The sequence below is a fragment of the Sander lucioperca genome, chromosome 21 (genome assembly GCF_008315115.2).
Source record: "Sander lucioperca isolate FBNREF2018 chromosome 21, SLUC_FBN_1.2, whole genome shotgun sequence".
In the NCBI taxonomy this organism is placed as follows: domain Eukaryota; kingdom Metazoa; phylum Chordata; class Actinopteri; order Perciformes; family Percidae; genus Sander; species Sander lucioperca.
This window is the reverse complement of record NC_050193.1, coordinates 11,825,109-11,839,025: the sequence shown is the minus strand read 5'-3', so window position 1 is coordinate 11,839,025 and position 13,917 is coordinate 11,825,109. Positions and strand designations below refer to the sequence as shown.

At 40.3% G+C, this 13,917-nt stretch overlaps 1 protein-coding gene across 1 annotated transcript; it reads left to right on the top strand.

Annotated features, from left to right (window-relative positions):
• The first annotated feature begins 546 nt into the window (after window positions 1-546).
• Window positions 547-13,731, top strand: atad5a (ATPase family AAA domain containing 5a). The gene is made up of 22 exons (XM_031312687.2): window positions 547-983; window positions 1,528-1,591; window positions 1,705-3,482; window positions 3,613-3,697; window positions 3,841-3,996; window positions 4,561-4,705; window positions 4,829-5,071; window positions 5,476-5,624; window positions 5,950-6,100; window positions 6,376-6,696; window positions 7,602-7,698; window positions 7,900-7,982; window positions 8,077-8,210; window positions 8,293-8,470; window positions 8,640-8,807; window positions 8,935-9,177; window positions 9,290-9,354; window positions 9,730-9,919; window positions 10,693-10,850; window positions 11,036-11,886; window positions 12,040-12,198; window positions 12,851-13,731. The coding sequence occupies exons 2-22, from the start codon at window positions 1,541-1,543 to the stop codon at window positions 12,927-12,929; spliced, it is 5,484 nt and encodes a 1,827-aa protein (XP_031168547.1). The 5' UTR covers window positions 547-983; window positions 1,528-1,540; the 3' UTR covers window positions 12,930-13,731.
• The last annotated feature ends 186 nt before the right edge of the window (window positions 13,732-13,917 follow it).

Sequence of the window (13,917 nt, the reverse complement as noted above, 5' to 3'; positions counted from 1 at the left end):
TATATAAATCACTTAAGCCTCTGGGGAAAATTGGGAAATGTTACAATGAATTAGTGTTTGCTTTAATTAGATGTTGTTTACAGGTTTTTACATACCACTAGACCATACTGTTTAAGCAGTGAATTCGCCCATTTTTTGTATTTTCACAAATAGAATAAATTGGTTTCATGAATCAACTGTTTCAAACAATCTTTTGTTTTCTCTGGGTTAATATGGTCCAGATTGTGTGTGTGTGTATGTGTATGTATATATATATATATATATATATATATATATATATATGCCTAGTTATGTAGCCTACTTAGAGTCTTTTTACGCTGTGGTATTGCTATTTTACTTAAGTAAAATATCTGAGTTCTTCATCCACCACTCATATAATGACACAGTATTTCATATTTTGATCACTAGTAAAGTTAGAATTTCACGTTGAATTGGCGCAGCCAGCAGAGGTAGCTGTCACTTTTTTCTTTCCATTAAATGCTACACCCAAAGACGCCATGTTTGTTATGAGCAAACTACGTCCGGCGATGACGGAGGCATTTTCTCTCCTGTGATTGGTGGAATTCGGTCATGCCAAAGTTCACGTATATTTGGCGCTCTTCATTCACAACTAGTCTGGCGCGTTTTTGAAAGAGCAACATACGTCAAGAAACATATATTTTGAATTCCTGCTCGGAACAATTTGGAAAATATCCGTGTAACGTTTTTCACTTTGCGTTCCTATATTGGTGGCTGACATGCTGAAAATGTTTGGACCAATTTTGGGACCGTTGAGGAACGGAGCTGCTTTGAGAGTAACATCTACCGAAGTCTGCTAGCTTGTTGTTTTACAGTGAAATGTATATGTCTGGTGGCAACGTACAGCTGTCCGCCTCACACGATGAACTTTGCCTCTGTTCATTCACACACTCGGTGAAGTGAATAAGAGAAGGCAAGAAGACAGTCTCTGAAGTTTCAGCAAGTTACCGGTTCCGTTTTTATCAGTAAGTGTTTTTTTTGTCATTTGGGCCAACTATTGTAACGTTAAGAGCTTGCTAACGTTACAGGGCGCCATGTCATGAATAATATAAATTGTTATGTTGCTGTCCATGACCACTATATTAAATTAATTAAATATTCTGTATATAATAATTTTTTATACTGACTTTGCTTCACCACAACTTAACTTTCTGCATACCATGGTATTAATGCTGCTTCACAATAATCGTTGTAATGTAACGTTACAGTGCTGTTTACATTGTAAACAGTGTCAGATAATTCGGCGGTTGGTTATAAAATATTGTTGATAGATTTTAAATTGTGAAGTACATTTGTCTATTTAAAACATTCAGATACATTGTTGTTCAGTGTTGTGGTTTTCACTTAAGTGTTGAAGCATGAAAGGTTATTGAAAACTATAATAATTGTGCATAACGTAAATGTTATGAAACTTTTGTCAAATATTGAATAAAGGTATTTAATATTTGAATAATAATACAACTCTATCTCTGCTCCTCATGTACAAATTAATGTTTCCTTTTGCTTTAGGTCTCTTCAAATTATGGCTGGTGTTGTGGCTATGGCATCTGTCATTGAGGACTTTGACATGCAGGTATGTCTATGACACTGATTTGTGCCATATATAGCATACTCGGTAGCTGTTGTGAAGTGTTTATATTCGTTATGCATTTTCATAATTGATGAACTTTGTCAATCCTTTTACAGCCGTGCAAGAAATCTCGCAAAGATGGTGGCAGTCCTGTTGTCAAGACGATCACAAACTATTTTTCTCCTGTGCCCAAGCCTGTGGAGAAACCCTTTTCACCTCCACGCTCCAACAACATCATGGACTACTTTAGCCGGAAGGCTTCATCCTCTAAAGAAAAGACCAGCTCACCTGAACAGTCAAAAGAGAACTGTCAGACATCTCAGCTTGCAGAAAGACACACCAGCCCAGAGGCAACAGTAAAACAGCCATCTCAAAAAAGGAGTAGAAAGGCTAGCAAAGCTGTAAGAAAACTTGTGGAGGCTGAAACCGTAAGCTCCACAGAGGAGGAGAGCTGCTTTATTGTAGAGGAACCACATAATAGCGGAGACTCAGAAGCAGTCAGCAGCTGTGGTGTTTTTGGCAGTAATACAGCATCCCTGATTGCCCAGCTTAGTGCTGAGGATTGTATCACTGGGGGGAAATCCGAGAGGAATGCCACTAAGACTGTCAGTGTTGAGTGGGCTGAACATGATGATTCCAAATGTAGGAACAGCGTCAAACTTAATTCAGAAGTGAACAGTATTGAATTATCTCCGATTGTACTTTCAAAAGATGAAGCAAAACGAATCAAAACCGTTGCAAGGAATTCTAGGAAAGCAAAGCATTCAGAACCAGAGGAGAAAGAAAAAGAGAGCTCCTTGTGTGATGTTAGTATGGAGGTTAATGTGGATGAGGCCTCTCAGTTAAACAACAGCACAGTCACAATCTCCTTTGAAGATTTTGTGCGGAGCCAGGGTGGGGATGAAGAGGACATGGAAGATGAACAGGGCAAAGAAAATGAAAGTAAAATCACAACAGAGGCAAAAGAAATGGACATTGACCAGTTGGACATCCCTAAAGCTGAAGTAAATGTTGGTTCTGTGGAGTCACCTTTTCGAGTCTCACCCCGAACTGTCACCATTCAGGCAGAAGTGCATGTAGTCTCACGCAAACAGGAAGCAGCCAGGACGGGGGGGAAGTTAGCTTCTATCTTCAACAGGAGAAAAGGGGCAATGAGCCCTGCAGAGGTAGTATCGTCTCCTCACATAGAGGCCAGTCAACAACTTCCTTCTACCTCTTCAACGGTCAAGCGTAAATCCAATGTAGTACTTCAAGAGGAGGATCTAGTACTGGCTGTGCTTGAGAGTGAATCAATGCCCAAGTGCAGTGAGGTAGAGAGGAAGCAGTTCATGGCTGCCTTCAAACAGCCTAGTCTGGAAGGGTCCAAAACCAAGCCTGGTAAGACCCAGGGCAAGCAGAAGCAACCTGAAGAAAAGGCTTTGGATGATGCAGACGAAGTTGCTGAAGAGGACACCGTAATCCCACCCTCTGTTGAGCAAGTCCCTGTTGCCTCTCAGGAAAACAAAGTAGCTAAAAAGAAACCAGCAAGAAAAGGCAGAATGAAAGCTAAAGAAGAAAAGGAGGCAGTCACCACCCCACCTGCTGCTGCGGCGGAAGAAACCGTGGCCCCAATCGTTGAAGTTGATAATAAAAGAGAGAAGCCTCCCAACACCTCAACTCCCTCCATCCCGACAGTAAGGAGGTCCAGAAGAGAGACTGTAGTGAGGCAAGCACCGGAGGCCACCCCAACAACCCCTATCAGAAAAAACAGGACACTCAAGTCGAAGGATGCAGATGCCGCTTTACTTAATGACATCCCTGCAAAGATGTCCACCCCAAAGACACGCAAGTCCAAACACGGAGTCTTTGTAGCAGAGGTGGTGTGCCCACCTGACACAGAAGAAAGTCCAATCAGGTGACACATGCAAAAAATTATGATTTAATACTATTACTATGAAAAGCATTTTGGATGCATATGTATGTGTAATGGTTGTTTTTTTTTATGTTTGTTTAATGTTCTAATTCAATGTTTTCTTATTCATAAGGATTAAATTTACTAGAGTCCATAGAAATGTTTCCACGACCAAGGCTGAAAGTGGAAGTGGCGTAAACACTTCTCTAGCTACTAAAGTAAGTATTATATTTTTCACGAATTGGACAAATTCTGAATGTAATGAGTTGGTGTCCTGACTTGACAAGGAACTACATGTTTAAACATTATCGTAATTATGGGCTGATGGTGATAATGACATGCTCTCTAATACTTTTTTCAGACATCAACTGACTCTAAAAAAAGGAGTCGGGCAAAGAAGTTGGTGGAGAAAGCCAGAGCAATTCAGCAGAATAAAAAAACTGCTGTCAAGGATGAGGGCACCTTAAGGCGTTCGTCACGAACTGAGGCCACCAAGAGGAGCTACTGTGAAGATGAGGTACAGTTAAAGGCCAACACAATGGATGAATCACTAATTTCATTGGGGGATGTGCATGTCTTTTTTATCGTTTGTTAATGAGCATGAGCTGAGGCAGGAAGTCCTGCAGTCCATTTGTTCTGGCTTGTCAAACATTTGCCCATAAAACCTTTAAGCAACAAAAAAAAACACCCACAATAGAATAAAGCATATTTGGTGTAACTATGATTCTTTTCTCCTATCTTTTATTATCTTGCAATTGTTGTCTTGTACATTTATGCATGCTGTTATAGGCATGTAGAACTTGCAGTTTTGCACTTATTTTCTCAGTGGTCCGTCTTGTGAAAATAACTAAATTGTACCAAAATCACAGAGAAGGTGTTGCAGCAGTACAACAGAAACGATAATCTACCAGTTGTCAACCCTAATGAGCTCAACATAAGCACTGGCGGCTTTAGATGATTTCAACAATGGCACAATCGGCCACTTTCACAATGCAACACAAAAATTAAGGCAAAAACCTAAACCTAAAGTTTTTTTTCCTTCTCTTTTTCTCGTGCTATTTTTTTATTTTTATTTTTTCAGGATTCTGTCATCTGCCTGGAGGAGGACCAGACTGCTACTCCTCAGACGGCACCAGGAAAGAGTAAAACCCAGAAGCCTTTACGCAGTCTAAATGAAGTTCTGGGAAAAGCCAAATCTGTTGGCCAAGAGACCAAAGCTGTCCCAGGTAGTCTTTCCCACTCTAAATAATAATAATAATAATAATAATAATAATAATAATAATAATTATAATTCACTGTTTAGCATGTTGTTGACATCTCATCTAATGGTGCTGTGTTCTTTCTCACAGGCTCCAAAGGGGCTTCGCTGGGCCAAGAGAAGAAGGTGTCGCTGGTGGTTTCCATCTTTGATGAGAGCTGCTCTGAAAACTCTCAGGACGATGAGCAGTTCAGGGCACGCAGAGAGTTCTTGAAGAGTGGCCTTCCCGAGTCCTTTAGGAAACAGATAGCCAAGACCGCTGCCAACAAGGAGGCCTACTCTCTCTCCTGTTCCTCCTTTCAACCAGTTGTTCACATGAAGCAACCATCAAATGGTAAGCTGTTCCTTCATATAAATGTACATTTGATTTTCATTTGACAGTGGTGGAAACTAACTTAATACTTTTATTCCACTATAGTTCAGAGGAAAATATATTACTTTTGACTTCAATACATTTATTTGATAACTTTACTTTGCATGTTCAGGTTAATAATACAAAACGTAATCAAAAAATAGATTATTATTTATTATTATAGTTAATAACTGAACCCAGGTGCAAATTCACAAGCTACCGTGCAGTTGAAAAGGAAATTAAAAGTTTAGTTAAATAATGAAGGTTTTTTTCTATTTCATTTTTTTAATGTTTTTTTCTTATGTTATGTTTATTATTATGAAGACTAGTAGGTACAGATGAATCAAGAAGGACAAGTAAAACTCGTTTTTGTTGTGTACCGACAGATTGCCCTCTTTGGAGTCTACTGTGGCCTGAGTCTTCATTATTGTGTCATCTGAAAGAGCTTTGGTGCCAAACATCCAACTCACTTCCATCCGTTAGTGGCTCCTTTTGTGTGAAGACAGAACCAGCCTGTAGAGCCTTTTGTGAACGGGTATGTTGAAATGATTGTAAAGATGAAGGTAATGATTTAATTACATCTTTAGCAGGATCGTTATCTCAGAACACATTTGTCTAGTTTATAGCTGCTACCTGTCTGCCAGTGTAGCTATGTTGTATTTAAAAATGCTTGTAAAGAGAGAGACTACTTGAAACACTTAAATGCTTATTTCTGTGCATTTTGTGGTTTATACCTTGTATAAAAGATCAAAAATGGATCTTATCTTACACAAGGATTACAAGGATTTTCCCCCTGCAGAGCTACAGGGGGGTTAAACAGCACACACAGAATTTAGTAATGGTATTGTTTTCTTTAGAAGGGTTCTGGCTGGAGGCCTGAGATCTCTGAAAGTGTTCGTCGGCTTCTAATGGAGGAGGTCAGCACCTCTAACCCACCCTTCCCTGTTCAGATGTTCATCACTCGCTTCCTAAAGAGACACACTGACCACCAGCAGCAGTGCATAGCCTCAGGTCAGTTGGATTAGAGAAAAAGTAGAGTTTATTTTAAGATACTGTTAAGCTTAAGCTCAATTTCAGTATTTACCCTATATTTATTTACTGGCATCTACATGAAAAGAATTTGCACAAGTGCTCGTGAATTTCTAAGTTATCCATTGTCCTCTGAAAGCACAAATATTTGGGCAGTATTTTAATCAGTTAATGTTTTACAAACCAGCCAAAAATAGAGACAAAATTAGAGCATAAATCCAAATGATTCTCAATATTCATTGCATGTTACTTAATAGAACCAGAGGCTCTAACGAGAGTCACAAGCACAGCACTGCCAGCTGAACCAGGAGGAGGGAAGAGGAAGAGGATGGACGATGAGGGGGAAATTACAGTGAAGCTGGCTAAGAAGCAACGGGCCAACTGTGCAGAAGAAAAAAATTCTAAGCCTGAGCCAACAAAAAGGGGGGGCCGTTCGAGACGAGCTCAGAGATCAAGGCCAGAGGACGGGGCCGATGAGAAAGCCAAGCCTTCAGTCAAAACAGCTCCCATCCGATCTGAAGATGACTCTGTGGTTGTGATTGATGACTTGCTTTTGGGAGAGAACCCTGGAAAAAAAGGTAAGATATCACATTTTATGGTCTGAATCACCCATTTTTTATTATAACTATATGAACTTTGGGATCAGTAAACAATACGTTTAGTAAGGGTTTAGTGCTTGGAGTACTTACTAAAAATAGAGCTCCTGCCATTGACTCCACCACAACAATGTATAATTATTTTAAAAACCACAAGAGGAAAACACATGCACACTAATATTTTACTATTATTTTGAATATGACAATATTCCGAATTTGATTAAGGTCATGTAAACAGCATATTCCGTTAGGATATTCCGAATAAGGCCTTTTTCCGAATTTAGTATTTTCCAATGAATACATGTGGCATATGCCGGTATTATTCAGGGTTTAAAGGCATTCTTAGGACATGTATACAGCACATTCAGAATATGCGTCTTTAATCAGGGTTTTTACCGCAGTTTGCAACAGTTTGCAACAGTTTACAGCTTACGGCTTACGGTCAGCTCTGTGTGTTGCTACGGTTGTTGTACACAAACCAACCAGCCAACAGTTCAAGTGAGTCCGGCTGCGGTAGAGATGCATGCTCAAAAGAAAAGAAACACAGCTACTTTTAAACATTATGAAAAACTTGGATACCAACAGGTTTTTGGATATGCGCAAACATCGCAACGCTGACCTTTTTAAGAAGGTGGTTGAAGGAATGAAAGAGGGACGCTGTGTTGGCACAGCTGCATGTAAACAGGAATATAAGTGGACTATTCACTTTCATTAGCCATGTAAACAGCTTAGTCAGAATATTGTCTTTTTCAGAGTAAGGGCAAAAACCGGAATATTATGTGCACATAAACATAGTCAGTGTTAACATGTTTGCCGAATTAATATGGTTGGTGTCTGCAGAATTGATTGGCTGTTGTAAGTAACATGGCAAATGGTTTGTTCTACAGATGTGGTGAAGGAGGACGTGTTATGGACAGACAAATATCAGCCCCAGCACTCCAGCGACATCATAGGCAACACTGCCTCAGTGAGGAGGCTGCACAGGTGAGGAACTAAAACTGCTTAATTTCACTGCACCTACAGTTTATACTGTAAAAACAGAAGCCAATGTATTTGCTTTATACTTTACCTCTTAAATGGTATCACCCCATTACGTGAATGTGCACGATATGGGCTTGAGACCACTGTTGACATTGTATCAACAACGTTTAGGCAAACAATTCATGGTTCTTTTTTTTTGTACAGCTGGCTTAAGGAATGGAAACTCCGTACAGACCGAGAAGAGAGAAAAAAGCAGAAAGACAAGAAGCAAGAGGAAGGCAGCAATGGTGGGAGATTAGAAAGATCTTTTTTTCTCTTCGTAACTTCTTCTGTTGGCTTGATGCATGTTTGTGTTGACTGCACGATGGTCTCTGTGTCCAGACTCAGACTGGGACTGCGGAGAAGAAGACTTCCAGGATGGAGAGGACATGTGTAATACAATGCTTATCACAGGACCCACTGGAGTAGGAAAGACTGCTGCAGTCTATGCTTGTGCCCAGGAGCTGGGCTTTAAGGTACAAAAGCTTCAAGGTACATAACTGACATTTGTGTAGGAATTAGCATCTTCATTTCCTAACTTCCCTATGGTCTTCCAAGGTATTTGAGGTGAATGCTTCATCTCAGCGGAGTGGCCGTCTAATTCTGTCTCAGCTAAAGGAAGCCACTCAGTCACACCAGGTGGACAGTCAGGGTGTCAACGCCAACAAACCCACCTACTTCAACAGTTACGGCCCAAGCAGCAGTGCTGGCACTCTAAAGCCTGGATCCTCGCCCAGTATGTACAGAGATAACATTTTGAGCGCTGTTTGTTTCTAGTGAGTTGCTGGCTTGTGAGAGGATCTGTTATGCATATTTTGTATGTGGTTTGATTTGTATACAGCAGGATTATTACAAGATGAACACATACTGTTTGAAATTGATTCATCGTTTTCTTCATCTTCCAGGAAAGGTTAACTCTCCTCGTAGGATTGTTTCCTCTCCCAGGAAACATCCCCAGTCCCCAAGAGGTGCTAAAAGAGGAGGCCTTGCTCCCACCTCTTTAGCTAACTTCTTCAAAATGGGTCAACCCACCACCAAGGAGACACCTAATGCTAAGAAGAATGAACAAACTGGTAAATTCTAAGTTCAATGTGTCAATTGTTTACTTATGTTTTCTTATATGATGAGAAACGTTTTAATTAGAACTTAAATATTAAGTATATCGCTATTTTTCTCTCTCTGCCCCATCTCTTTATATAGCTTCTTCCAAGAAAGTCACAAAAGCAAAAGAATGTGCCAATACGCATAAAGACCCTGCAGTAAAATCACCAACAGCTACCACCTATAAAGAAAAGAACAATGAAGAACCAAGCAAGAAGACAGCCACCTCGCTTATACTGTTTGAAGAAGTGGATGTTATTTTTGACGATGACTCAGGGTTTCTAGCTGCCATCAAGACATTTATGACCACGACGAAGAGGCCAGTCATCATGACCACCAGCGGTGAGTAGAAGGAGAAAGGTCAAATGTCTTACAGTTTGGTCTGTGTTGATTGTATTTATTTATACTCTGTCTGCTCCTTTTGAGTTTAAATCAAATCTTACATGTGTTGTAGATCCTGCTTTCAGCACCATGTTTGATGGAAACTTCGAAGAGATCCATTTCCAAACGCCGTCAGTGGTGAGTGATTTCTAAACCTAAATGTTTAGAATGCGTATCGCCCTGCCCTGAGAGGCTGAACCCGATATGCATCTTGATGTATTTTTAATATCTTGCCCTGTAAATTAGAAAAAATTAAATAAATTGTTTTATGACTTTATTAGTCATAATTCTTCCTCCTTCCCATGTACTTTATTCCCTTCCATGAAAGGATAACAGGATACCAGAAGCGCTCCTGCCACTTTTTTCTTTTTTAAATGTTTTACTGTTAGATCTTATTGACTGTATGGGTTGTTTTAATGTGGCTTGATCTTTTGATGCTAATCAAGTGAAGGAGATCAGTTATCAAAAAGACATGTTTGCAGATTTTCAGTTGTCCTTCTCTCCTTGGTACAGTTGGATGTTGGCAGCTTTCTGCGGCTGTTGTGTCTGACAGAGGACACAAGGACAGACCTGTTGGACATCAGCTCTCTGCTCAGACTCAATGGATGTGACATCAGGCAGAGTTTACTGCAGCTGCAGTTCTGGACTCGCAGCGCAGGAGGCCGCCACGCTACCAGACCGTTGACGCACACTGGCAGAAATGGTAAGGAGATGAGCTGAAGGACACGTTTATATAAAAAAAAAAAAAAAAAAAAGTTGAATAATAACGTTAACTTGGTTTTGCTTTATTTTTAAATGTAATGTTTTGTATATGTCAATAACTAATATGCTTTTTTTTTAAATCAATCTAGTTATTTCTGCTTTTGACCTGGAGAAAGTTATTCATGCCTTTTATTTCATCCCCTCTGGATTACTATAACTCTATATTCTGCACTCATCCCTTCATTTGGTTTCCAGAATACAGTTAATAAAATGCATTAATGGCTCTCAAAGCGTTAAACCGATTAGCTCCAAGTTACATCTGCTAAGCCCAAACGTATAAGGACCCCCACTTTGGAAGTCTAGACTGGCAACCAAGGGCAATTTTGCATTTGCTGCTGTGGTACATAAATTGTAGAATTAATTACCGTTCACAATCCGCACAGCAACATCTGTATTTCATTATTTTTAGATTTTAAACTAACTAATGATTTCCCCTAGACAACATTATATTTATTTACTTTTTACTGTATAATTGTATTGCTCGCTCTCATATGATTTGTTACATTTCACTGTGTAATTGTTATACTTTACTGTGTAATTGTTGTACTCTGTCATTTGTAACTTTTTCTGTATCATTGTATTACTCTCTCTCAAGTCCTTTTGTTAAAGCACTTTGTAATTGTGAAAAGTGCAATACAAATTGTTTTGTTATTATTATAAATTACACTTTTTAACCTAAGTATCCCCTCCCCCCCTTCTCATTCACATTAAAAGCTGAACTCAAGCCAGACACAGATGAAGAGGCAGCAGGCATGTCTGTGTGTGCAGTGACTGTCCCATCCGCTCTCCCTCCCTCTGACACCGGCTGCACAGAGAGCATGCTGGGTCTGCTGAATGTTGAACCTGAGAGAGACATTTGGGACCTGCTCAGGGTAAACTCTTCATTTACCATCTACAGTAACACTGCTAGACAGGCTTAGAGTAACAACATGTAACAGTGTTTAGGTAAGGGTCTGAAACAATGTCACCATGCAATGACCTTATGATTTTGTGTGTTTGTTTTTTTTCCTATTCCTATATATACTTACGTAATTGACCGGGTTCGTGTTGTCAACAGAGCCAGAGTCTGGTGGAAGAGACGTTATGCTGGGAGCTGCTAACAAACAGCAAGCGACGAGGAGTGGACCTGCTCTATTCCAACATGGAGACACTCTTACCTCTGCCACTCACACAGTTAACTACCTCTATCCGCAAACCGGAGCAATCTGTTTCTGCATCACAGGACCATCCTTCTGTTAATCTAAAAGAGCTGCCGTCCCATACCAGGGTATTGCACACAGCAGAGTCAGCGGATTGCTCCGGCGACGACAGTCCAGTTAAAATGTCCAACAGAATGAGGAAGAACAAGAAGCGACACAGTATACCTGACCAGGACGGACTGGACTCTGACTCAGAAGACAGTTTTCTATCTCTCTGCAAGCCGCAGGGCACTCCTCAGGCTACTGAGGACGTCAAAGAGAGTTTATTTTCAGAGACGGTAAAGAGGAAGCCACTGACTCCTGAGGAGAGAGTAAAAAGTCTCCCAATCTCCCAGTGTCTAGAATCAATAGCTGACTTTTTAGACAACATGTCATACATGGACTCCACCTTGCTTGTTCATCCAGAAGGGGACGACAATCACAGAAGATTGTCACCGGTCGGTGCAGTGGTGAAAGACGGGATGACAGATGAGTCTAGGGTTGAGACTGACGGAGGAAGCTGGGTGAGGGGAGAGCACGTCTTGGAGATCCCGGCTGCTGTGGAGGCTCTGAGCTTCCACAAGTGTCGGGTTTCAGTAGCGGAGGCCTGGAGCAAAACCCAACAATTAGAAGGGAAGCTAGGAAAGGAGGCTGCAGCAGAACTCACCCTCCCTGTAGCTGCTCATCAGGAAGGTTACAGCTTCACTCAGGATGGCCCCTGTCAACCACAGTGAGTCTTACTAGTCTTGCTTTACATATATTTTGTACAATATAAACTTCATGCGCTGTGGCAGTCAGCATTATATTGGTCACATAATGAACTAATTGTGCCTGACCAGTTGAACCAGTTCAAAGAAAGTTAATGTGTATTGATATGTTCCAGGCTGGTCCAGCGGAGGAGAGAAGTGATGGAGAGACTGATGTTCAGAGGAGTGTTTGGTACTCAGGTCAACAGACCAGCAGCTGCTCTGGACTACTTGCCAGCCCTTCGCACCATCTGCAGATCAGAGCAGCTTAAGGAGCAGGGCAAGGTTAAACGAAGGTGAGCATGCAGAAACTATAGTTAGCTTTTTTTTTTAACTGACAGGCTACAAATAAATGTGTTAAAGTGCTCATATTAAGGTCATTTTCAGGTTCATAATTGTATTTAGAGGTTATATCAGAATAGGTTTACATCGTTTCATTTTCAAAAAACACCATATTTTTGTTGTACTGCACATTGCTGCAGCTCCTCTTTTCACCCTGTGTGTTGAGCTCTCTGTTTTAGCTACAGAGTCAGGCATCTCACTTCTATTCCATCTTTGTTGGGAGTCGTACATGCGCAGTACCTCCTGTAGGTCAGCACTACAAGCCAGTCAAAAGCAGAGTATGAGGGCGTGCCACGCTAGCAGCTAGGCGAGCAATTATAACGTTTGTTACAAAGTGACTCACGTTCGTCACGGAAGTAACTGGACTGGTTTGTGAACAGTGTTTTCTGTTGGAGGTGGTAAATCCCTTTGGGGTGGATTTTGGGCTTTTTCACTTTGTAAACCTATAACATGCACAAAAAGATATATAACACAATAAAGGAAAGGGGGAAAAAGCATAATATAAAGTGTAAACTGAATTGTAATTGACATGGTGCATGCATGCAACTCAATGTGTCTGTTAAAATGGGTCCACAGAAAACTCTGAGTTGTTTTTTCCTCCTCCAGGTTCCTGCACTACCTCGATGCAATCCATCTGGGTGTTGAAAAGAGCATTCTACAGCACCTTGCTGAAGACTTCCCCTGAACCATAGAGGAGATCAGGTGTGTCCTCATGCTCACACAGAAGCCTTGAACAAATGTTGCCCTTTAAGTGGTCACAGTTTTAAGGTCCATACATTTTGGTTATTAAATTAGGAGAAGGAGCACATTTACAGGTTGTATTGTGACACATGGATGAATTGTCGGGGAACAACCTACAGTACATCAGAGATGAGGTGGCTAGCTGGTCAGAGGTGTGTGTGCACAAAGGACTGTCTGGTGAAGTTTCCCCATATGAAAGATGGAAATGACTGAATCACTGAATACAGAAAAGGTATTCTTACCTGAAGGGCACACAGCTAAATAACCTCAAATGTTGTCTGCATTAGCACATCTTTTGGTGATTTCAAAGAATGCACTAAAGATTTCTACTTTATATGATTTTTGTAATATTAAGCTGTTCTGTGAGTGTGTTTTTTGTACAGTTAGGGTTTTATACATTGAAGCCTCTTTTATCAATTTGATTTTCATCTCACAATGTGTTTTTATAGTAGAAATTGCTTTTGAGGAGCATATGTAAAATAGAATTTGTAAAGTATGTGTGTAAATTGTCATTCTCCACACAAAGTACTGTTGATGCACTCAGATCTTGTTGTACTTCATAAAAGCTTTTGACAGAAAGTACCACTATATTTGTAAGCCCTAAATCCCCTTCACGTTCATTATTGTGATTTGTTTTTTTCTTTAATTTGATTTTTTATTAGTTTTGTACACGTTATTCACAGTGGGTTTTTGTTGGGACCAAATAAAGGTTTATAACAACTTAATAAATAAAGAAATTGTCTCACCATGTATTTGTTTAAATACAAAAATACTGTGTATATCCTGATTCCTGAGTTAACTTAAGTGTGATTGACTTATGGATGGTGTTTTGGGGCGCTGACATAACCTGAAGTGCTTGTTCGTGCTGCGTGTATGTGGGTCGACTGGTTTCTGGTGAGTTTAATCGTGATAGCATGAAGGAACGTCTTCTC